The sequence below is a fragment of the Sardina pilchardus genome, chromosome 12, assembly GCF_963854185.1.
Source record: "Sardina pilchardus chromosome 12, fSarPil1.1, whole genome shotgun sequence".
In the NCBI taxonomy this organism is placed as follows: domain Eukaryota; kingdom Metazoa; phylum Chordata; class Actinopteri; order Clupeiformes; family Clupeidae; genus Sardina; species Sardina pilchardus.
This window is the reverse complement of record NC_085005.1, coordinates 20,888,447-20,912,003: the sequence shown is the minus strand read 5'-3', so window position 1 is coordinate 20,912,003 and position 23,557 is coordinate 20,888,447. Positions and strand designations below refer to the sequence as shown.

General features: G+C 42.5%; 1 protein-coding gene across 1 annotated transcript; it reads right to left on the bottom strand.

Moving 5' to 3' along the window:
• Positions 1-13: 13 nt before the first annotated feature.
• Positions 14-22,429, bottom strand: opn8a (opsin 8, group member a). Its single transcript, XM_062550270.1, has 4 exons — positions 22,357-22,429; positions 7,839-8,132; positions 1,897-2,228; positions 14-463 (listed from the first exon to the last, which is right to left on the bottom strand). Exons 1-4 carry the CDS (start codon positions 22,427-22,429, stop codon positions 14-16), a joined length of 1,149 nt encoding a protein of 382 aa, XP_062406254.1.
• Between the last annotated feature and the right edge of the window lie 1,128 nt (positions 22,430-23,557).

Here is a 23,557-nt window from a genome sequence, read left to right as displayed (position 1 = left end):
CCGCCCTGTCGGGTCAGCAGGAACTCATCTGCTCCTGGTTGAGGATCCCGGGGGGCGCCGTGGAGTGCGACACCAGCGGCGTGGCGCTGCGGTTGTCCCGGTGGCCGCTCTTGCGCGACGCCGCCGAGCTCCGCCACCGGACGTTGCCGGCCGCGTCGTAGCCGTCGTCCTCGTCGTCCTCGTCAGGGGTCAAGTCGGTCCGCAGGCAGCGGCAGCAGACGCGGCAGTACGGGCAGCAGCAGCACAGCTCGCAGAGGTCGCGCAGCTCGCGGCGGAAGGACTTGCGGAAGACGTAGTAGATGAGCGGGTTGTAGGCGGTGGAGCCCTTGGCGAACAGGCACGGCAGCAGGCTGACGAGCGGAGTCACGCTGTCCTTGCCCGCGGCGTGGAACATGGTCCAAAGACTGATGGCCACGTAGGGCGTCCATGCCACCAAGAAGCCAGAGCTGATCAAGACAGCCATCTGGGTGGGAGGGACAGGGAGAGACAAAGAACAATAGGGAGAGAAGAGGATAAATGAAATAGATATAACACATATCTCTATCTCTCTCTATCTATCTATCTATATCTATATATCTGTCTGTCTACTTATCTGTCTACTTATCTACAGTATCTAAATACAGATACTTAAAGATTATCACAGTTTTTCCCAGTTGTTTTGGTGCATTTTTTTTTAGATCTGAACTGAAATCCTCTCATTCTCTCATCTAGTCACTTATCATAAAATCACTTTGTCATGACTTCAAACAAACAGCAAATTCTCTCTCACAGCCACATCATTTCTTGTGTTCAATCGTCTGCTGTTTTTCCACATTATCCGTTGCGAAAATGATCATTAAACTGGTTCTCTGTTGAATAGCCCTTTGGAAGGACTCCTGAAATGGAAAGAGGGAAGGCCAGGGAAAAGATACAGAAAGAGAACAAGAGGGAGAGAGAGTGAGGCGGGAAGAGAGAGCGAGATAAAGAAAACAGGATGTACAGTAGTACGCTGACGGATCCTGAATTGGGCTCTGGGAAATTGCATTGACAGAAGGGGTCAATTGACCAGTTACTGGAAGGCGTGTGTGTCGAGCCCACACACAGACACAGATTGCAGTTTTTCTCTAGCCTGACATGGCCCTCCGTAAGCTTTTAATCCCTTCACCATTACATCTGGGTCTGATCCGTGTTGTCTCTATCGCTGTCACGACCAAATGTTAGCGATTGGGTAAAATCAGGCCCAATCGTTTCAAACTTCAACAGAGTTCTTGTTGTTCCTGCCATGAAATCGATTCTGTATGGAGTAGGTCCAGACCCTCTGTACAATATTAGTACGAAGGTTTGGTACAACCGGGCTAGTATCACAAAATAATCGCCTCCTGGATCCAGACGGTGATCCGGATCACTGCCAAAATGAAATGGCGTCTTCCTTTAAATCATTCTTCCCATTTCAGACCTTTTCTGAAAATGTCATCGAAATCCATGCATAACCTTTTCAGTTATCTTGCTAACAAACAAACAAACAAACAAACCCCAATGAACACACAACTTCCTTGGCGGAGGTAACATCATGTCCGAAACATCTCATCTGCAGGATAAAAAGGCTTATCCTTTTTTGGATTTTTTTTGTTTTTTTCAGTTATTTTAAATTAGTAGTAACAAATAGTGTTACTAATAACTTATTGGCTACTGACCAAGAGATTGGAACTTTTCAGTTCCAAAACTGTCTCCATATCCCGGAAACGTTCATGGAAAAAATTTCATAATTTTCCACGGTTTCTTATGGGAGTATTGCCACTCTGTTTTCTCTACCGCTCTGCACATCAGCATATGTGGCATGTTAGACTTAAGACTTTGTCCATCATGGAAATCAGGGCCTAACGAGCAACAAGGACAGACACACCAAAAAGGGCTCACCAGCATGACTTTTCGCTCCACGCTGCCGTAGTTGGGCAGGTGGTCGCTGTTCTGGATGGTCTGGTAGGCCTTGTGCAGCTTCCAGGCGATGCCCGAGTACGACGACACGATGACCAGGCACGGCAGGATGGTGCACAGCACGGCCAGGGCCATGATGAAGGTGGAGTCGTTGAGCGAGTTCTGGTAGCTGGCCCAGTCCACCGAGCAGGCCATGCCGTACGGCTCGGGGCCGTAGCCACCCCAGCCCAGCAGGGGGCAGACCGCCCACATCAAGGCGTAGAGCCAGATGAGGGCGATGTACATGCCGATGGTGCTGCGCTGGAACTTGTTACCTGCAAACGGGCCAAAAACAAACACTGTGACATGGCAGTCATCAAAGATAAAAGTGACAAAAGGGTGACAAAGAGACAGACTCTCAACAACTGGTTTGGAAACTGACTCCAGACAGGCTTTTGCACCACCATGCCTACTGCTGCTCTTCAACATCCAGGAGTGGAAATTAGCGTCATTAGCATTTTTGTGTTGGTGGGTGAAATTATGACAGTTCCTCTGCCACTTTGGTGTGTGAAATACAACTGCTGTTCATCAACGAAATACTTTGGCCTGTCATGCTAAAATGACTTGCCATATCTACAGTATGTGACAGAGGAAGCGGAATGACAGAAAGCAGCAAATGCTGCTGTCAACAGGCAGAAAAGGAGGAGAGTTCGGTCCTCAACTTATACAGACTTACTCTCTCCTCACAAGATGGCGGTGACGAAGAGAAGAAGAGGAAGGTAATTCATTGACTGCACATGTGGCCTTTAAAATACCATTTCTTCACTCTTACAATGACAAGAAATACTTCCGTTTGTCAGCTGAGACCCTCTCAGTAGTTCATAATAATTTTAGCAAAGTTGCCCTTATGCTATATGCTTCTCCCGCTCTTACTCAAAACTGCACCCACTGACATTTTGTTTTGTCCCAAATGAAAATCTACCCTCGTTATCATCCACAAATAGACCTTAGGTTGTTGTTAGACCAGAGTGTCCCTTTAGGCTCTAACAACATCTGCCATGATATGATGGGATAATCCTAGCATATTTTTCATTTCAGCCCCAAGGAAAAACATATAGCATCTCATGACCTTTTAAAAATGCTTTTACGTGTATGGGAAGCATGCCAGGAGAAATATCTCCATATTTGCATCAAGGGGAATTGTCTGGAATCTGGCCATAACAGAATCATGATGGGATACTATGGCTTAATGATTTGCAGAAACTTACTGAACCATTGGATGAAAATATGGATGTAGAACTGTATGCAGAATATTAATATGAGGATTTACATGACCCCCCCCCCCCCACACACACACACACACCCCACCCATGCAAACTGTTTATCGCATCAACAAGCGACTAGTTTTGCCGTTTCACGTTGCATATGGTATCTGCGCAATTCAAACAAGAATGGCTGTGAATTCCGATGCAGTGTACCCCGGTGGCAAAGAGACCTTCTGAAAATGGATAGATCTAGATTCCAGTCACATACACTTAAAACGTCCAAGCGGTTTTCATATGCATCATGAGAGAAATGTAACGAGCAATTATAAATGCAAATCGGACAATCATCCGTCAATGTACAAGATAAAACAAAACACACACACACACAGTGTGTAATTGAATGGGTAAAGCACAGATTCATTAGCCAGTGTCAAATCCTTGTGGATGTCTGCATTAGTAATGAAATCAAACAATGAGGTATTCTGCACAGTCTACAGAAGCCTTTAGGTTATACTGTAGATGACAGGTCAGTGTTATCTGAGCGCCGACTGCCAGATGCTACAATGTCGCCTAACCCCTCATTAACCCCCTGTATATGGTCTTTAGAAAGCACATGCAAATAGCACTCGGTGCTCCTGCTGGGCTGAATTCCCCGGAAAATAATACATCACTGCTGTTTTTCGGCCTGCCGGTGACAGACTTCCTCCTACATCAGCTGTTGTTGTTGTGGATGATCGTGCGAGTGCACTTTTGAGGGCGAGTTGTGTCTTTGTTTAGCTCTTTTCCTTGAGTTATTACAACTGGCAGTAACACCACAGACTCTTGTCAGAATCCTCATAAAGAAATTACAATTTAATTTTAGTTGGTGTTGTTCAACAATCATCCCTTTTACACTAGAGTGTATTTCATTTGCTATAAAATGAAATGAATCATGTTTTATGATTCATTATAATGTGTGAACAGATGGATCGATTAATCAAGATGTGTTGCAGACTTATTTTTATTGTCCGGAGTGTCTATTTGCACCCCTGGTGCAAATAGCCTTGACCACATAGCTGAGCTATTTACACCCTGTGACGTAACAACAAAATAGTATTATTGACTATGGACATCTGGGTGTAAATAGTATTACTGACTATGGACACCTGGGTGTAAATAGTATTATTGACTATGGACACCTGGGTGTAAATAGTATTATTGACTATGGACACCTGGGTGTAAATAGCAACAATGGCTATTTGCCCTATGCATGAATGAACAGTGAAACAGTGATCGCTATTTACAAATAATGGGTGCATCTGCCATTATAGACACCCCGGGTGTAAATAGTAATGTTCAAGATTTGCACCATGGGTGCAAATAGCTAGCCTGACTCTCGCCAGACCCTTGTAGTTCCGCCATGCTCCACCAGAGGCGTTTCGCTGAGCTCCACACAAGGGTCTGGACGCGAGGGCAATCCAAACCCCTGTGCCAGTGATCAAAAAATGAGCAGCCAATCAGGAGCGCTGAAGCGAGTGTTTGATTCAAATAACAATGGCGGCACGCAGCGAGGAGTCTTGTGCTGACATTGATTCTGCTATTTCAACCGTTTTGTCGAATCTATCGAGTGTTCATTCTTTCAGAGAATAGTTTTGAAGACATTTATTGGTGGCAAGGATGTTTTTACTCTTCTTCCGACCGGGTTTGGCAAGAACTTGAAGAAGCCTAGCACGTCATTCAAGATAACAGGCAAGTGGTTTATCGAATCACATGCCAGGATGTTTTACAAGGACCCGCCTTCAGAAATACATCTCCTATCGAGAAGTCCCAGATCCTTGTGTGAAGCAGACAGCGAACTACAGGATCTGGCGAAAGTCAGGTTAGCAAATAGCATCTGCCTAACAAATAACGGGTGCATCTGCCATTATTGACACCCCGGGTGTAAATAGTAATGTTCATAATTTGCACCATGGGTGCAAATAGCATCTGCCTTTATTGTCCTTACCCCATGAAAAAGTGTGTAGCATGGTACTGTATGTATGTTCTGCCCCTTTGCACAGAGATAGGGTAGCCATGCTCGGTGACTATGTAAAGCAGTGTGCGCTGATACTCTGGGGATCTGAAAGTGTTGCCAAGTGAATCCTCCTCAGTCTACTTCACAGGAGGCTACTGAGGCCTATTAGCCATCATTTGCACACTGAATCATTAAGCCACACCGTGACCCGTTTAATGGATTTCAGGTGTCTCTGTTGGAGGTGGGGGTGTTTCTGTGTGTGTGTGTGTGTGTGTGTGTGTGTGTGTGTGAGGTGGGGGTCTTTGAGTGTGTGTGTGTGTGTGTGTGTGTGTGTGTGTGTGCGTGTATGTGTATGTGGAGACGATTGAAATGTAAAAGCCGACTCCCTTGTTGGTCATTTTATGGATTCGGCAGAGCTTGCATACCCCCTGGAAACCTCACTCCTTGTGCAGTCAAACCTTGTCTGATGCGCTGCTAAGCCATTCCTGTCACTCTGGGCTCGGGGGACTTTAAATAGCCTAAGATGATTTCTGCGTAAATTGCAACTAGCAAAAATAGGCTCTGCATTGCCTTTTTACTTTCTTCAAAAGTTTGGCTGTGCGTGTTTTGATAAATACATCAACACATGTCTTGACAGGAGGTCCTTTAGTGTGCTGTGCTGATGAGTTAATTGGGCCCAATGGAATGTCAAAAACAGACTTTACCTCATTAAGTTTCATGTTGACTAATTATGGGCCACCAACTGGAATGTCTTCACACGGCCCATCTGTCTAACTGAGATGATATGTTGTTAGTTATTTATGCAGGTAAAGAATTATGCCGAAAACCTACGGAAGTGTCTTCTTTGGAAGAACACATAATCCTTCAAATGATTTCTAGGAACAGCACATCGCCTTACCAATGATTTCTTTAGGGGTGGTGTTGGAAGATTTTTTAAACAATAACAAGGTATTGTTCATATCAGTAAGAAAATGAATGCAGGTATTGCATTACTTATGAGCTAACTGTATACGGGGCTTGCAGTTCCAATGAAACTCTGCTGTGAACTTTCTGGGAGAAAATGGTTTTCCCCTGTAGCAGTGACTATCAAACGCCACCGAAACAGGATTATTCAACTTAGAACATTCCATTCATCCCCAAAGTCTTCAGTGTGTGAAACCAAGGGAGTGTCATGAATTTTAATACTCGAGGGTTGAAGGTATCAAACACACAAAGTCTCTCTGACAGACAGGCAGATGGAGACGTTTCCTGTGTAGCCTGTGGCATAAGGCCGGGATTTATCCGAATTACACACACACACACACTAAAAATCTCACACACAAAGTGCACTCCTTGCAAGAACCTGATGAGAATGCACCTCAACTCATTTGGGATGTGTGCTCACTGCCAGCATAATGTTGCGTTTGGAGGCACATGACACCAAACATGACAGTGGAAAAGTCAGAAGCACTGTAACTTTAATGTCAATGGGTGTGATTTCAAGCACCACCCAGAGGATCCAGCGTCAACTGATGATAATCTGAGCATCTGTAGATAGTCACTGTGCGCATTATCTAAGTAGAGTGTGACCAAATAATCTATTTTAATTCACTTAGCAATGTGGAGATTGGAACAAGCTGGACATGGTTTGCTGGTTTGCTGTTTGACCGTATAAACACCACTCAATGTCCACACTTCTGCCAAGTGCTCCTTTCTTTCAGTTGCTTAAAGATATTCAGTAAATCTAAAACCAAGTGAGACACTGACTAGGCTAAAACAACATTTGCACTTACACATTGGCATCAGACTAAATGGGTTCACTTGACTGTCAGATTATATCTCTGCAAAGATTTTACTGGAATGTTGTCTGTGAACTCAGTCAAGAAAGATAGTTAGATGACCCAGATAGATGTGTTGTGTGTTGTGAGTTGTGAGATTTTCATAATTTAACTGCAATTTCAGCAAGTGGAGCACACATGGACAGGGTGACAGAATAGCTTCAACCTTTGCTGATACAATAGGCTACTTTAAAGTGGATGAAAATTACAGCTTTTCAGTGCTTTTATACCTGTATATGGGTATATGAGTGGCCACCAAATGCAAAATAGCACAGGTTTTTGGTTTTCTTTTGACTGCCTAGCTCTGAAAACATGAGCCATTCAGACTCAATGGTAAAGTCTACACATTTGTTGAATAAGACTGGCCCGATTTGACCTGTATCTGGTTTGAGTCTAGACTGGAAATCAAAACGGCAGAAGTGTGTTATTTTACCCACATAACAAGCTCGGGGCTTTAACATGTGGAATCAAATTGTACAAGATGCTCACATTTGCAAAGAAACAGACACACAAACAAGCCACTATGATCAGAGCTCCTCAGACAGGGTTGAAAAGGGCCAGCGTATTGCACAGGTGGTTTATTAAAACCTCTTTTTAAAATTGTGGAAAATGGGGAAATATGTCCTCTGTACGCATCACTCTGGAAGGCTGCCTGTACCCCAATACCACTAATCCAACAATAATACTACAGTACATAAAGCCATAGTTAGACCACACAAAACTAGATAGGGAACTGCTAGCCTATCACAGTGCAAATGCAAGGCTAAGTTAACCATAAACACTGCTAGGCTAACTCAACCAATGGCACCATGCTAGGCTAACTCAACCATATAGTCATGTACAAGAGCCTACAGTACGTTCGAGCGTTACCTGACTTTGGGGTGGCACCTGCCACCAGGTATCTAACGAGTCCCATGACGGCAAGAGTCATGATACTAGCCACGCTGAAAATCATTCCCATCAGGCCGTAGTAGAGGCAGGTGGGGTCGCCGCCGATCCAGGCGTGGTTGAAGGCGGAGGAGATGGAGAGCGGGTACATGCTCAGGGCCATGCCGATGTCCGTCACGGCCAAGTTGACGTTGAGCAGCTCGGGGGCTTTGAGGAGCCTCTTCCTCTGTGCAGCAGTGATGAGAACGGCCGCGTTCCCCAGGATGGACAGCACGGCTGGATAGAAAACAACACAGAGAGAGATACAGTAAGCTAGCTTTTCATGTTTGTTTATGTATGTAAATATCACTGTGTGAGGGTAGCTGTATAGTGTGTGTGTGTGTGTGTGTGTGTGTGTGTGTGTGTGTGTGTGTGTGTGTGTGTGTGTGTGTTTGTGTGTGTGTGTGTGTGTCTGTGTGTGTGTGTCTGTGTGCAGGTGTGTGTCCTCATAACCAGCCGAGCGAAGCCATTCTTGCGCTATGCGCTGCTCTGTGACATTTTGAAATGTTTTCCACATCCAACAGCAAGATAGATTGTACTTAAAGATGAACAAAAGAAAATGAAATACAACTATTTTTTTAAAGCACCTTGGTTGACCCTGCCTAGTGCAATTACATAGCCAAATCATGCTGCACCAATGACCCCAAATATGGGCAGCAATTATTTTTTCAGATTATATGCTCTCCACTCCAAGAGGCCGCATAATGTTCAAATGAAACATGAAATACTAGAAAATAACACGATACATGTAAGCAACATTATTATAACACATTAAAATACTATTATAAACGTTATTTGATATAACATGTAATTTTAATCATGTTTCAATACAGTACATTCAACCTCTCATAGATACAAAAAGACAAGGTTACATAACAGACAAATGGGGGAAAAAAACACAAATAGGTGCATGGACAAAGCAGAGGCAACACTACAGCAGAGGAAATGAAAAGGAGGGAAAGACTAATAGGAAAAAAAATAATAGGAAAAAGCAAGTTTGAAGAGGTGAGTTTTGATGGCCTGTTTGAAGGATGGTAAGGTGCTTGACTGTTTGATTTGATGGGGGAGGGCATTCCAGAGGCTGAGAAAGCCCTATCACCCCAGGTCCAGAGTTTAGTCCTGATGGTCTTCAGTGTTAAAGGTCCTATAGAATGGATGAACCCTTAATTGAAGTTCAATTGGGCAACCCCAATTGAACTTCAATGGCTTTGCGAGGTTTTTTAGTTGTCTATTTCTAAGTTCAAGATTTCCATATGAAGGAGGGCACAACCATGTCTCATGTTCATGATAGCTCTTGGTTTATGCACAACCTCTCATAATTCATGAAAACCAAGAAAAAAAATATTTCCATTCTATAGGACCTTTAACTTAGCATCAAAGAACCTGAGGTAGCAGGTGGGAGTGTGGTGGATAAGGAGGTCGGAGAGGTATGAAGGTTATTAAGTGCTTTGCATGTGAGGAGAAGTATTTTGAAGTTGATCCTGTGTTTGACTGGGAGCCAGTGGAGGTGAGAAGGCAGGCGCCTGAGTTCTGGATGTACTGTACTGCGGTGTCTTGGTAGTCCTGCTATCACCATACTAAGTGCAATCTTTTCAAATTGAACATTAGTATGGGGAGCTTGCGCTTTATTTCTACTGCACAAGAGGCGTGTTCTTTGGGAGGAGGGGCAGGACTGTCGAGCTCTATTGGCATCGTTCAAACGACTCCGTACGCTTGGATAATCCTTCAACCAATCAGACCAACGTTCCGGTGCATCTTTTGGATGAGCTAGTTTGTAATTGGAGCCAAAAGTTGTGGAGAAATCCAACTTCGCCGGAAGGTCAGGCAGGGTTCTCCCGGCCTATAGTTTGTTGGTGATTTTGTTAGGTGGTCCGTAACGAATGCTGTTGCAGTGGTCCAGTCTGGAGGTGATGACGGCATGGATGGAGTGTTTCAGCTGCAGTGGGTAACAGAGGGTGGTGGGGGCGTGCAATGTCGCGGAGGTGAAAGAAGGTGGTTTTGGTGACGTGGTTGACATGCGGCACAATGGAGAGGGTGGGATAATAGACGGCTCCAAGGTTGCAGACGCAAGTGGAGGGGGTGACGTAAGAGCCATCAATGTTGAGGGAAAAGGTCCTCTATTTCAGGAAAATGTCATCATTTAGGAATGTGATGTCTTTCTCTCTGGACACATGGCAAGGGCCATGCTCAGTAAGAAGATTTTTTTCAGGACAATACATGCTGGCATGATTGAAAAAGACAATCATTACTTTGCCTGCTGGATACTTATAGAACTAGATGTGCCGCAAAGTGGAAATATGACCGCCGCTCAGTCCTGCAGATTCTCTCTGCAAAAACACATCACGCTTGTCAAGCAACTTATTGCAACACATCACTGCAACTTATTTGTATGTAAATGAGTGTGTGCATGGTTCCATGCTATGCTTGTGGGGCTACATGCCGACCAAGTTTCATGCACCACGGTCTTACAGTGTCCCGGGAGTCCTTGACGGAAAATTGCTCCCTATCATAACACTGAAAGTGTCTTCGAGAAAGTTTGTTCCTCAGAAACTCTCAGAATCAGGCTAAAGAAATAAACATGCTATTTTTGATAACATCATACATCATTGATGATATATTTGATGTAGGCACATGTCAGAGTAAGGAGCCTCAATCTTTTGGGGTCAATCGTAATCATTTGGTAAGGGCCTAGATTTTCAACAAAAAGAAATAAGTACAGAAGCAGACATTTCTGCATTTCAGATTTCAAATAACCACCAAAACAGCTTTAGTTTTAGTTATAACCCTGATATGAGTACTTCTATTCTTGTTGCATTGTTCACAGTTCCAGTGTAAAAAGTTCTGTTCAATCCAACTGTTTGATGAAATGGAGGCACTTTTCAGTTACTTCAGACAGTTAAAATGACCTAAGGTGTCTGTGACATATGAGGGGTACCCGCCATCAGTAGTAGCCTACTTGACCTCCCAAAAAGTGTCAGAACTAAGCTGCCACTTTAAAGACCTTTGAGTTATGTCAGCTGTAGACTGTTGACTTGAGTGACTTGTTCCAGGAAGACAGTGCTTCAGAGGCCTGACCCCGCATTCACACTTTCTCCGTCCGTTGACGGATCTCGGAGGTTGTATCTGCTGTATGTGTACTGAAAAGTTGAAAATTTCTCAACTTTCTTGACGGAGGCAACGGAGCTGAAGGAACGGACGGACCCACAATGCATTTTGAGTCCGCCCCATGCAAAGTGAATGAGATCCGTCGACGGACGGAGACAGTGTGAATGCGGGGTGAGAGATGCAGAGCTGCCAAGCCTCACGCCTTGAGTGTGACAGTCACACAGTTTGACCCATTCTCATACCACACGCCACACTTGAAATTTCTCATGCTTATATTTCCCCATTCAATACACTATATTGTATATATCACTATGTACCCAACTACCCAATTTTGTTCACTGTTGATTTGCTGAGTTTCCTAGTTAGTAATATGTACTGTTTTAAGGCTGCTATAAGTCTATCATTGTCCTGTTTCATTTGCAGAGCTGTGTAACATTTATTTGCCTCTTCTCTTGGCCAGTTCACACTTGAAAAAGAGACTCTAATCAGAGCTGCCAAGTGTCACGCTTTGAGCGTGACTTTTGCCGCCGACCGCCGAATGCATCATGAAAGTCTCACGCTTGTCATTTTCTGAAACTTGGCAGCCAATGAGATGTGTGTTTACTAGTTTCAATTGCACAGGAGGGAGGGGGGGGGGGGATAGTAGCAAGCTATGTCTCTGTTTTGTTTGAACGTCAACAGAAACGACATCAAGGTCGTCAAATTCCATACCACTGCATAGCAACCTACTTATATTACAAGACACTATCACTAACTTCATTTTCATTGCTCCTGTATCTGAAATTCTGTTGTCAAGGGCATGACACTCTTGCAGGCTGGTGGTTAGACATTGACTTTGACATTTGAACAAATGGAACAGATCCATTATGAAATGGAGGATGACACGCTGTGCTTCATTAACATCTGCCATTAAAGTGATTTGATGAGTATGCCCTGGATCTCGGAGGCTAAATCAGCTTACAATCATTTCACCTAACTGCTCCCTGGTCTAGCATACTGTAGTAGGGGATAGAAGAGAATAGTGGTCAGAACATCAGACTATTCTTCATCTTCAGTCTGATGCGGATTGAAATGTACAGTACGAGGCTTGCCTGTCAGATCTTCAGAGAGAGGAGTAATGTATCACACTATAAAGTTATTTCCTAGCTCGTTGAAGTTCACAGCCCTAGCCTGGGTGAACCCAGATGAACCTGTTAGCCAATTTTAATTAGCAGGTCAATCTGGAAAGGATCCTATTGATACCCATTTTCAAGCTTCCCATTTTATGACTTGCAAGTGTATAACCAGCAGTAAAATTAAACTTAAATTTGTGCAATAAACTCTTACCAAATCGTTTATGAAGGGCAGCAAACAATTCCAAAGAAAATACACTTTCCTGGGTTTTGAGGGATTTGGCAACGGACATCAAGGGGATCAATTCAATGGGATCCTTACACAAGGAAATTATCTCAGGTGGGATAATTGCAAAAAAACATGGCAACCCCCCTTCTGCTTTGTCTGATATTGATTTGCATCTTTCACTTTCACACAAACTCCCTCCTGTGAAGCTCAGAAGCAAAACACTTGCGCTCGAGCGCAATGATCCATACTTATCACTCAATATTATTCATTTTACCAGGAAACTCGACACAAGCAGTGATTTTAATTTGAAAAGTTCAGTGAGGTAGGAACTGCCAAATGCCATATGATTTGTGAGAGTGTGGCTGTGATTTGCTGTGACCTTCAGTGAACGGCTTTGACCTTTGTTAGTCTGTGTTACAGTAGGTCATTAAAGATGCAGTCCATAATTACCCAATACATTTTTTGTCAAATTCAGCTAATAGATAACAGTGTTTGTGTGTGTGTGTGTGTGTGTGTGTGTGTGTGTGTGTGTGTGTGTGTGTGTGTGTGTGTGTGTGTGTGTGTGTGTGAGTGTGTATATGTTTGTGTGTGTATGTGTGTGTGTGTGTGTGTGTGTGTGTGTGTGTATAAAATTTCAGAGCTGTCCATCAGAAATAAACTTTGTGGCTAACAACTCCAGTAAATCAACACACCGCTTCAGGACAATAGGGAGGAGGGGTGTGAACTGGCTCAAACATCAACAATTTTTCTGGAGGCCGGAACCAATAGAAAGCCTCTGCCTTTTAAGTGGACCTATGCAACATTGTCAACTTTTTAAAAAAGTTTAGAAATCGTTATGATGTTGGTTATATTACCTGTTGTGGCCAGCTAATTCTCGTGAGAGCTGAGAACAAGTTGAGAACGAGTGAGAAACACAAAATGCTTTGCAGCAAATCCACACATACACACACCTCTCAAGCACTGGTCAGTCATGCTGGCTAGCTATAAGAACAAGCAGCATTGGCTCCGTTTTTAGATGTTCACCATGACAGAGCCAGCGTAAGGACCAAAAAGACGGTTGTTGGCAGAGGAGGTGAGGCGATTATTTTTATGACAGTGTTCAGAAATATGCACTCCAAAGCTGTAGGGGGAGCTCTGTAGAGAAAAATATGACTGCTATAAAATGAGAAGTCGGCTTGAGTTACTGTGTGATGAAGTTTTTTTTTTTTTTCTTATTTAATCTCTCAGGGAGATGACAGCTTCCTTATCACAGTGGTCTTCAATCTGGCTCTCTCAGATATGTGAGGAGATACAGTGTTCACTCTGATCTTTTTTAGATCCCTTCAGATCTCTCTCGTCGACCCCAACCGAATCATCTTTGGCCAGTGGTGTTTAATGTCACCATGACGACAAAAGTCATAACTTCTCATTCTCTCTCTCTCTCTCTCTCTCTCTCTCTCTCTCTCTCTCTCTCTCCCTCTCTCTCTGAAATGCTTGTATAGGCCCTTATGGAAGCTAAACTGACCATGGTAGTAATGTTTTCATGTCCGTGTCTGCCACTGCACTCCCCAATGCTTCAGGCTCCCTTTTTAGACTAAATAATGTTTTGTTTTCAAATATATAAATATATTTCACATTACACAGTGTATATTTATATATAGAATCCTAATCAGGTTCTAAAGTTTGTAAATCGATTCCCCTTAAATTCGTTATCATGCTCTTACACTAAATGTGCACTCCTAGTGTCCAATGTCTAGTACAAATGCAAAAGATGATGCATTGTGTTTTTAAAAAGGTACTCAGGTACCCGTGTTGTTGCTTACATTTCTCACCTCATGGTACTATACTGTACGTAAGCCACTGAGGGACGGTGACGGATCTTGCCAGATTGAGGCAAAATCTGTCTCACAGACCTTCCATGTTCTTGTCCAGACAGACGCAGTATGCTCTCCTGGGGAACCATTCCCCAAACAGCTGGGCTTCAGCAGGGGGTAGGAGACCACGGGGATAATGGAGGACGACAGGGCCCTATACAGTATGCATGATCAGGCTGTCGGTCTCCACGCGCCGCGCTCATGCGACACCCCGTGCGCCAGCGAGACGCCCTGCCTTTGGTGAGGCTGGCTGACCGGCCGGGCGGCTGGCCGGGTCAGAGATGTGTCTTGCCGTTGACGGTGACTCCGTGTGACGCGCCAGTTGCTTGCATTATTGTTTTGCCTCGGCGTGGATGCTTGAGCCGAGGTGGCGGCTCTGCAGCTGGAGGATAGGGAACCCAGGGCTGTGAAAATTGGATCCTCGTCGCCACCCACCACCGCCCCACCCTCCTCCCCCGTTGGGTTTGTGTTGGAGATTTAGCCCAGAGGCGGATTTAATAATACTGTATGTGTGGATGCTGTGAAAGCAATGGCGTTTTGAAACCTCCACAATCCAGAATCGCAATACACAGACAGGCATCCACAATCGCATGCACGCACGCGGACGCACGCGCACACACACATTCATACATAAAAAAAAGAATTGTCATACTATGCTATGAGCTATAGTCAGCCATGTCACCAACGGGTGATTCGCAATTTCAAGTCACGAATATTTGCGCCATGTCATTTGGGAGAGGAGTGTGGTCACACCATAAGATAAGGGAGAACCCTAATAGCCTATTTATGTATCTTGAGTGACTGGAATGACCTCATCCTCAGAAGGAACTTGAGGACAGCAGCACCTGCAACATTGATTTTTTCCAGTCCTCTATCTACTTCATCCACCTTTCTGGCTATTTTTATCAGTGCTTTCCCTACTGACGGACTGTTATGATGGCATCCAGTATGCCATGGAGGGGTAAACTTCACTTGGATAGAATGGGCTGTGTGGCTGAACAGACTTGGGATAGACAGACAAGACAGAGTCATATCTTTCCATTATCTTTTCTCTCTCTCTCTCTCTCACTCACATGTGCAGGCACACACAGACACACGCACACACAAACACACACACACAAACTCACCAAGAGAGGCTTAACACTCCTTATTATGTAATTTCTATATTTTCTCACATGGACATGGTTACACCACGTACAACACGAAGGTTCCCCTCAAACAGAGCAAGCACTCACACAAAATACAACCTCCATTACACTTAATGGTGCGATTTCAAGCTCACAACATTCGTTGTCACCTTCAGCTATCACCTCTTCATTACCCCTAGCTGCCCATTCTGTGAGTATACTGTAAAAAAAAAGAAGACAAAAATGGTCTCTGTAGACAACACAGGTTCTGAAAAATCTAAACAAATAAAGGCAGCCCCATCCCACAGCTCATACAACAATCCACACACTGCACCCCACCATTATGCCATCAGTCATTAAGCATCATTTTCATACAACATGCCACCATTCTCTTGAAAACGCCCACACATACAGTATCACAAGAGACATATTCTTCCTCCTCAACTTTAGATGTGGTCTAAAATGTTTCAGTTCAAAGACCTGGTCTTCCATATGCCTCAAACATTCATGCAAAACCATGTCACCAGTCCATCATCCACAGCTCCTCCTATTTGACCATACGTATTAACTCACTCTTTTCCAGACTTCATTCTAGTAGTCTATAGTGGTTCAATCTCTTGGCAGGTTGTTCTCATACCCAATGATTTTGACATTAAAAATGTGTTCAATATTCACATACCAACTAAAGCTTAATGTATTTTGAATATGGTGACAAGGGTAATGGCCGGGACTGTGGCGCACTGTGTAGTCCGAACCTGACTCAACCATCTTTATTAGTAATGTTATTATTATGCCACTTACACTTTTAAGTGGCTTCCCTCTGAGTCAAAGGAGGAGGCCATTAACAAATGCGGCTCTCAGAACATTCTAGATAATTACAGATGTCTTTTAATGACAACAGGGGGTTGGAAACCCCTTGTCAGCCTTCCACTGAACAATGGTTCTTGGACAGGCTCTCAGCAGCCACAAATCTGAGTACCTCTATGAATCTCAATTTATTATACGGCTCTTCACAATGCAAGTAGAACGCTCCATTCACTTGAATGGGATTTCCCAACGTTCTACCGGTCATTAAATCTGTATATAACACCGCTCCGAAGGTATAATCGGGGTTCTGTTCATCCTGTTGGGAATTATTTTCCGATAATGACCGGCGTTCTATACATTATCCCTTACATATTGCATATTGACAGTGTTGTGCATGAACACGTTTATTGAACACATTCATTTTTCTGTGAATGTTGAACTGAACACAACACATTTGTAAAAAATAAATTTGAACGTGAATTCGTTCAGATTATTTGACATTAACGATGAACGTCACTGTTGAGGTCCAATTAAACGTTACGGGATTAATTTTGTCCTGAGAAGTCGAGTGACACTATCTGCTGGCATTTTAGAAACAGCATGTCGTTTTCACACTCACTGCCCAGCCACGGGCGCCACTCCTAAAATACAGCTTTGCACTACGTTACTGTACATTACCCATGGTCACGTAACGCATGAAGCATTGTACGCATATAGAACCGCTTCTATGTGAATGCAATCGCGGAAAAATTCCGCACTTGTCAGTGATGATCGAGGGAAGTAACATGTGTTCAAAGAGCCCTACAGTATGTCACTGAACAGTCCCAGTGTATGTCTGTCCGCTACCGTCAGAAACAGATTTTCATTAAAATGAACTGAACTAGTTCTTATTAAAAAATGTTGAACTATGAACGTGAACAGTTCACTTTGCACATGTGTGAACTGAACTTTGAACTATAGTTAATGAAAAGTGTGAACGTGCACAACACTGCATATTGATCATTCTTGCTTGTGTTTTTTCATGTTTGGGAGTCTGTAGGAGCTTAGAATGTAACTGAAGACACACTTCAGAAAAATAGCACACGCACACCTTTTTAAATCTCTGCTTATTCTTATATAATCATCTCTTAACCCTCATTAGCATTCATAGCACATTTCAAAGCAGGTCTCAGGTTGATTAACAAATCAAGTGCACGCTCTGAAGGACCTAGTGAGGATTTTCACTTTGCAGTATAGGACATATTTACAATAGCAAAGTAATTCAGTCATGAATCTTTATTGCCTCTCTCTCTCTCTCTCTCTCTCTCTCTCTCTCTCTCTCTCTCTCTCTCAGCAACTGACTCCTGTGAGGAGTAAATAAATTAAGCAAATATAATGAGAGCAGGTCAATTAATTTCAGGGCAGGAAACCGCCTTGAACTATGCATAAATACTGCATGTCTAAGATCTATTTCTGTGCACTTCACTTGCCATAATACCCAAGTATTTGAAGAAATTACGTATTTCCATGTTTTTTTTCCCCCTCTCCTTCTGGGTACACATGTAATCGTAATAATTCTCTCCCCTGGAAAAATACCATGTTTAAAATTAAGTAAGCAATATGACACAAATCAGAGTGGGGTTGGTAATTTAAGACATTGATTACCATGGTTGTATTTCGGCTGTATGAGGCCAGGGGCCGAGTGGGAAATAAATAATCCAAGATGGCGGAGCTAACTCATAGATGACAGTATTTCTGTATAACAAATATGTTCAAGGTTTGTGCTGAATATTTACTGCTTCATATTTTGAAAAAAAAAAAGTAGCGAGAAATAAGCACCATTGAAGCTAAAAACTCAAGTAAGATGACATGTTTTGTCATTTATGGAGTGGTAAAGATTTGCGAATCTGTCCACAACTGCTTTTCAAGCAAACATTGATTCTCAGGTTTATAGCGAATTCAGTCCTTCTTAAGCCAATTCATCTTCCCAACTTAGCTATGCCTATGTCTGTGTCTGTTGGCTAGCAGCTCAACTGCTATAACTGTAACCAGAACTATAACCATAACGATATAGTCCGGGAGCCAAATGCCATAATTTAGGTGAACCTGGCTTTGTCGGTTAAAGTTTTTTTTTTTGCAGAATCTAGTAGACTAGGGGTACCTCTTTAAGATTTAAGAGGGTGCCCGGTGATATCCCTTGGGCAGTTTCATATATTAAGCCTTTCTTGTCCAATGTGTTGACTATAAGGCGGATATACTACAGGTGAATAGGGTAAAAAAATTAACAAGCAGATATCACTATGAAACTTCACCAGTTGATTACTTAGATCAATATGAAAAATAAATGTATTACAAGTTTTCTGAAATGTAATGTTTGAATATGCAAATTAGGTATGATGTAATTAAATATGCGCTGATTTGCATAAACGTAAAAAGATCAAATCTGAACATTGGACAAAGCCAGCTTAAATTTTTTTCTTTTCATTTTGTTGACATAAGAGATGAAAAGTATTTTAGAGAGGGAATTATAGATATCTCATTTAGTTATTCAGTAAATCAGAAAATACTATACCAGCCTTTAAAAAATCCATTTTCGCCATGTTTTTTGGAATAAAATGTCATGTAAATCAGGCTAAGAATCATATATCAACAAACCCCTCTGCAAAATCCTTCTAAACATGGTTAGGTATAAGACTGAAAAGTTTGGTGTATGTAGATGCTTGTGAAGTGGAGATTTTGTTCTTCGAGTGAGAGAAGAAACTCATCCATATTCGCCTTATATTCAACACATTGGACAAGAAAGGCTTAATATACAAAATTGCCCAAGGGATATCACCGGGCACCCTCTTAAATCTTAAAGAGGTACACCTACTCTACTAGATTCAGCAAAAAAAAAACTTTAACCAACAAAACCAGGTCTGACCTGGGTTGGTTGCAACTTGACCCCATGGCTTGACTGGTCTGGTCTGCCAAAAGCTCACGAGAACCTTAAAGGAACACTTCACTTTTGTCGGTTAAAGTTTTTTTTTTTGCTGAATCTAGTAGAGTAGGTGTACCTCTTTAAGATTTAAGAGGGTGCCCGGTGATATCCCTTGGGCAATTTCGTATATGAAGCCTTTCTTGTCCAATGTGTTGAATATAAGGCGGATATGGATGAGTTTCCTCTCTCACTCGGAGAACAAAATCTCCACTTCACAAGCATCTACATAAACCAAACTTTTCAGTCTTATACCTAACCATGTTTAGAAGGATTTTGCAGAGGGGTTTGTTGATATATTATTCTTAGCCTGATTTACATGACATTTTATTCCAAAAAACATGGCGAAAATGGATTTTTTAATGGCTGGTATAGTATTTTCTGATTTACTGAATAACTAAATGAGATATCCATAATTCCCTCTCTAAAATACTTTTCATCTCTTATGTCAACAAAATGAAAAGAAAAAAATTGAAACTGGCTTTACCCAATGTTCAGATTTGATCTTTTTACGTTTATGCAAATCAGCGCATATTTAATTACATCATACCTAATTTGCATATTCAAACATTAAATTTCAGAAAACTTGTAATACATTTATTTTTCATATTGATCTAAGTAATCAACTGGTGAAGTTTCATAGTGATAACTGCTTGTTAATTTTTTTACCCTATTCACCTGTAGTATATCCGCCTTATAGTCAACACATTGGACAAGAAAGGCTTAATATACGAAATTGCCCAAGGGATATCACCGGGCACCCTCTTAAATCTTAAAGAGGTACCCCTAGTCTACTAGATTCTGCAAAAAAAAAAACTTTAACCGACAAAGCCAGGTCTGACCCCATGGCTCCCTGACTAATATAAGTGTCCAGACTGACCAACAATAAGCAACGTCTCTCCTTGTGTTAATGAATGTGATGGCTAAAATCTGGTTCTGACTGGCTGGTAGCTTTTTGTCATTGTCAAAATAGCTTTGAAAGTGATCCCCAACAATATCGTTCTTCATGTCATTATCATTATAGTTTTTGTGTGGACGTTGTCATTCATATTAACCAGAACAATATTCCATCCTTTAGTGTCATCAATAAACATAAAAATATGCAGACCACAACTCTGAAAGGAGAATTACTCACTTAGATATAAGATACGATATAAGATAACTATGGCTAGAACAAAGAGCATAGGTAAATCATTGCACCAATGAGGAATCGCAGAAGAAAATTGTTAAAGTTGCAGTAAGGGATTGTGCAGGAAGTCGTGTTTATTTGTGTTACATGTTTATATTCAAATTTATTTGAAGTTGCTTTAAAAAAAAAAAAAACTACATTAGTTTAACCAAGGACCAAACGAAACACCCCTACCTTCAGAATTCCTAGAGGAATTCCATGCAAATCCCAAATCCCTGACTGCACCTTTAAAGGGATATTCCGCCATTTTTGGAAATACGCTCATTTTCCACCTCCCCTCGAGCAAAACAATCGATATTTACCTTGTTCCCGTTCATCCAGCCATTCTGTGAGTCTGGCGATACAACTTTTAGCTTCAGCCTAGCATAGATCATTGAATCGGATTAGACCATTAGCTTCTCGCCTGCTAGCTTCATGTTTAAAAGTGACTAAGATTTCTGGTAATTTTCCCTTTTAAAACGTGTCTCCTCTCAAGTTAGAAAGTGCAATAAGACCAACTGAAAATTAAACCTGGCGTTTTTCTAGGCTGATTTGACATGGAACTACATTCTCATCTGGCGTAATAATCAAGGCAACTTGCAAACGTACCATAGGCGCAGTGATATCGTACGCAGCATCTGAAAAAAGTCCCCATAGACAACAAGCAGTAGTAGTGCCAGTAGTATGCAAGTTGCCTTGATTATTACGCCAGATGAGAGTGTAGTTCCATGTCAAATCAGCCTAGAAAAACGCCAGGTTTCACTTTCAGTTGGTCTTATTGCACTTTCTAACTTGTGAGGAGACACGTTTTAAATGGGAAAATTACCAGAAATCTTAGTCACTTTTAAACATGAAGCTAGCAGGTGAGAAGCTAATGGTCTAATCCGATTCAATGATCTATGCTAGGCTGAAGCTAAAAGTTGTATCGCCAGACTGACAGAATGGCTGGATGAACGGGAACAAGGTAAATATCGATTGTTTTGCTCGAGGGGAGGTGGAAAATGAGCGTATTTCCAAAAATGGCGGAATATCCCTTTAACTGAGTCCTCTTAAAGGTGACATACTGTAGAATGGAAATAATTTCTTGGTTAAATTCTTGGTTTTCATGAATTATGAGAGGTTGTGCATAAACAAAAAGCTATCATGAACATGAAGCATGGTTGTGCCCTCCTTCATATGAAAATCTTAGGGAACTTCGAAATAGACACAAAAAAATGGGCAAATTAGAAAAGAGCCTGCTTGTGATGTCAGACATCGCAAAGCCATCGAAGTTCAATTGGGGTTGCCAAAGAGGGCGCCATTAGTCAAACGGACCATTTCAATACTCAATGGTTTTAATTAGTCTTGTAAAATTGCAATTGAATTTTTAAAATCATAGTTGAATGTACTATTTTAACATCAGAGAATACAGTGCAATACTCTATGCATCCATTCTATGTCCTCTTTAATGTTGATGGAAGGCCAACATGGCATACAGTAAGCTCATCAGAGGACTGCCGTGGATGAGAGGGGACGTAGAGCTGGATCATACAGAATTAAGATGGCAAGGAGCAGCAAAGCATCCAGTACATGTGTACATGTTCGAGAGGCCAAAGTTAGGGATTTGTATTTAATGCTGGCTGCGACAGGAAGCCAATGGAGAGTGACTAACAGCAAGTGTCTTCTTGCGTCATCTGTAGTGGTCTCACAAGCAGGTGAGCCAGCCAACATAATATTGATGAAAGAAATACAGATCAAACTGGACAAATAAAACCATAATTCCTTGATAAAGGTGCCAGCTGCAGTTTTATTATCTTGTTATGATGTTTTGATGTTTTAAGTTTTGGTGATGGTGCCCAACTGAGAATGTTTTTAAAGCGAAAGATTGAAAAGAATCTAATCTAAATACACACAGCGCAACAATAAATCAAAACAACTTTAAAAAAAAAAACTTTAAAAAGTATAACAGATATGACAAATTATTAAAAATGTCCCTCCACAGTCCAAAATAATAATAATAAGAGGAAGAAGAAGAAGAAGAAGAAGAAGAAGAAAAATACAAAAACTAATAAGAATAAACATCAAATGAAGAATGCATCTAAATTGAATGAAAAGACCCACTCACCTATAATCACCAGGTAAATGCCTGCCGCATAATCAACGGCTGGGGACAGTTTCGAGGTGTACTTTTCACTCATTCTTGCCTCTGAGTGTTGCCTCCTTTCACATGACAAAACAAAATTCCACTTTCAAAAGCGCCCTTCCAGCCAGGAAACATCCTCTATCTCCCCACAAACACCCCTGATGAGAGGCTCCAGACTATACGCATGTTAGCTCAGTCGCCTTTGGTGGTGTCCATGGCGATGGAGGGAGAGAAAAAGAGAGTGAGAGAGAGAGAGGTCTTGTCTTGTCTTTCTCGCGGAGCGCTGATGCCGTCTACCTCTGGAGGCGCGGATGGAGCTGTTTTAGCGGAGGGCTGCGCAGGAATCCCTGCTCTCGTCGTGTGAAGGCGCCAGAGTCAGTCCTCCTTCAGTGAAATGATGCAGCTATACCCAGAGCAGTGGGGAGTGTAAACAGAGATGAGAGAGAAAGAGAGAGAGAGAGAGGGAGGGGGGGAGAGAGAGAGAGAGGGGAGAGAGAGGGGAGGAGCGCAATGAGAGAGAGAACAATAATATTGGGTAGAGAAACAGAAAGAGAGCGAGAGAGAGATCACAATGAGAGAGAAAGAGAAAAGAAGGGCTAGATAAAGAGAGAGAGTGAGAGAGAGAGGCTGAGCATAATGAAGGGAGAGAGAGAAAATAGGGATGAGAGAGAAAGAGACAGAATGATAACTGATAGAGAGACAAATAGAGTGAGAGAGTGCAATGAGGTGTGTGTGTGTGTGAGATGGTGAGGTAGAGTGCAAAAGGAGATATAGAAAGAGAGAAATGGAATCAGAAGAGAGGAGATGAGAAAGCAGACAAGAGAGGTACAGTGACAGTGCGCAATAGAGGACCGAGTTAGATAAAGATGAGGAGTGTGTGTGTGTGTGTGTGTCAGTCAGAGAGAGAGAACGAAAGAGAGAGAGAGCGACTGAGAGAGAGAGAGAGAGAGAGAATCCAAGAGCGAGAGCGCAGTGGCAGCCAGCGGTGGTGTTGGTGGTGTTTGGTGGTGTTTGGTGGTGTTTGGTGGTGTTTGGTGGTTGGCGCTAGAGAGCTGGTGTGGCCACAGGGCTTCTCCTCTGGCTGAGAGCATGGCTGCCTAACACCTTGTGGCAGTGTGCGGTCTGACCTGCATTAGCCAGTCGGGTTTAAGTGCACCACGGACCCAGAGAACTGTCGCCCCGG

Excerpts from the sequence above, each read along its gene's own strand:
- opn8a (XM_062550270.1), bottom strand. The coding sequence starts at position 22,429 with ATGAGTGAAAAGTACACCTCGAAACTGTCCCCAGCCGTTGATTATGCG. Across the intron at positions 8,133-22,356 it reads CATTTACCTGGTGATTATAG|CCGTGCTGTCCATCCTGGGG; the intron begins GTGAGTGGGTCT and ends TTTTCTATCCAG. Across the intron at positions 464-1,896 it reads TGGAGCGAAAAGTCATGCTG|ATGGCTGTCTTGATCAGCTC; the intron begins GTGAGCCCTTTT and ends CCTCCCACCCAG.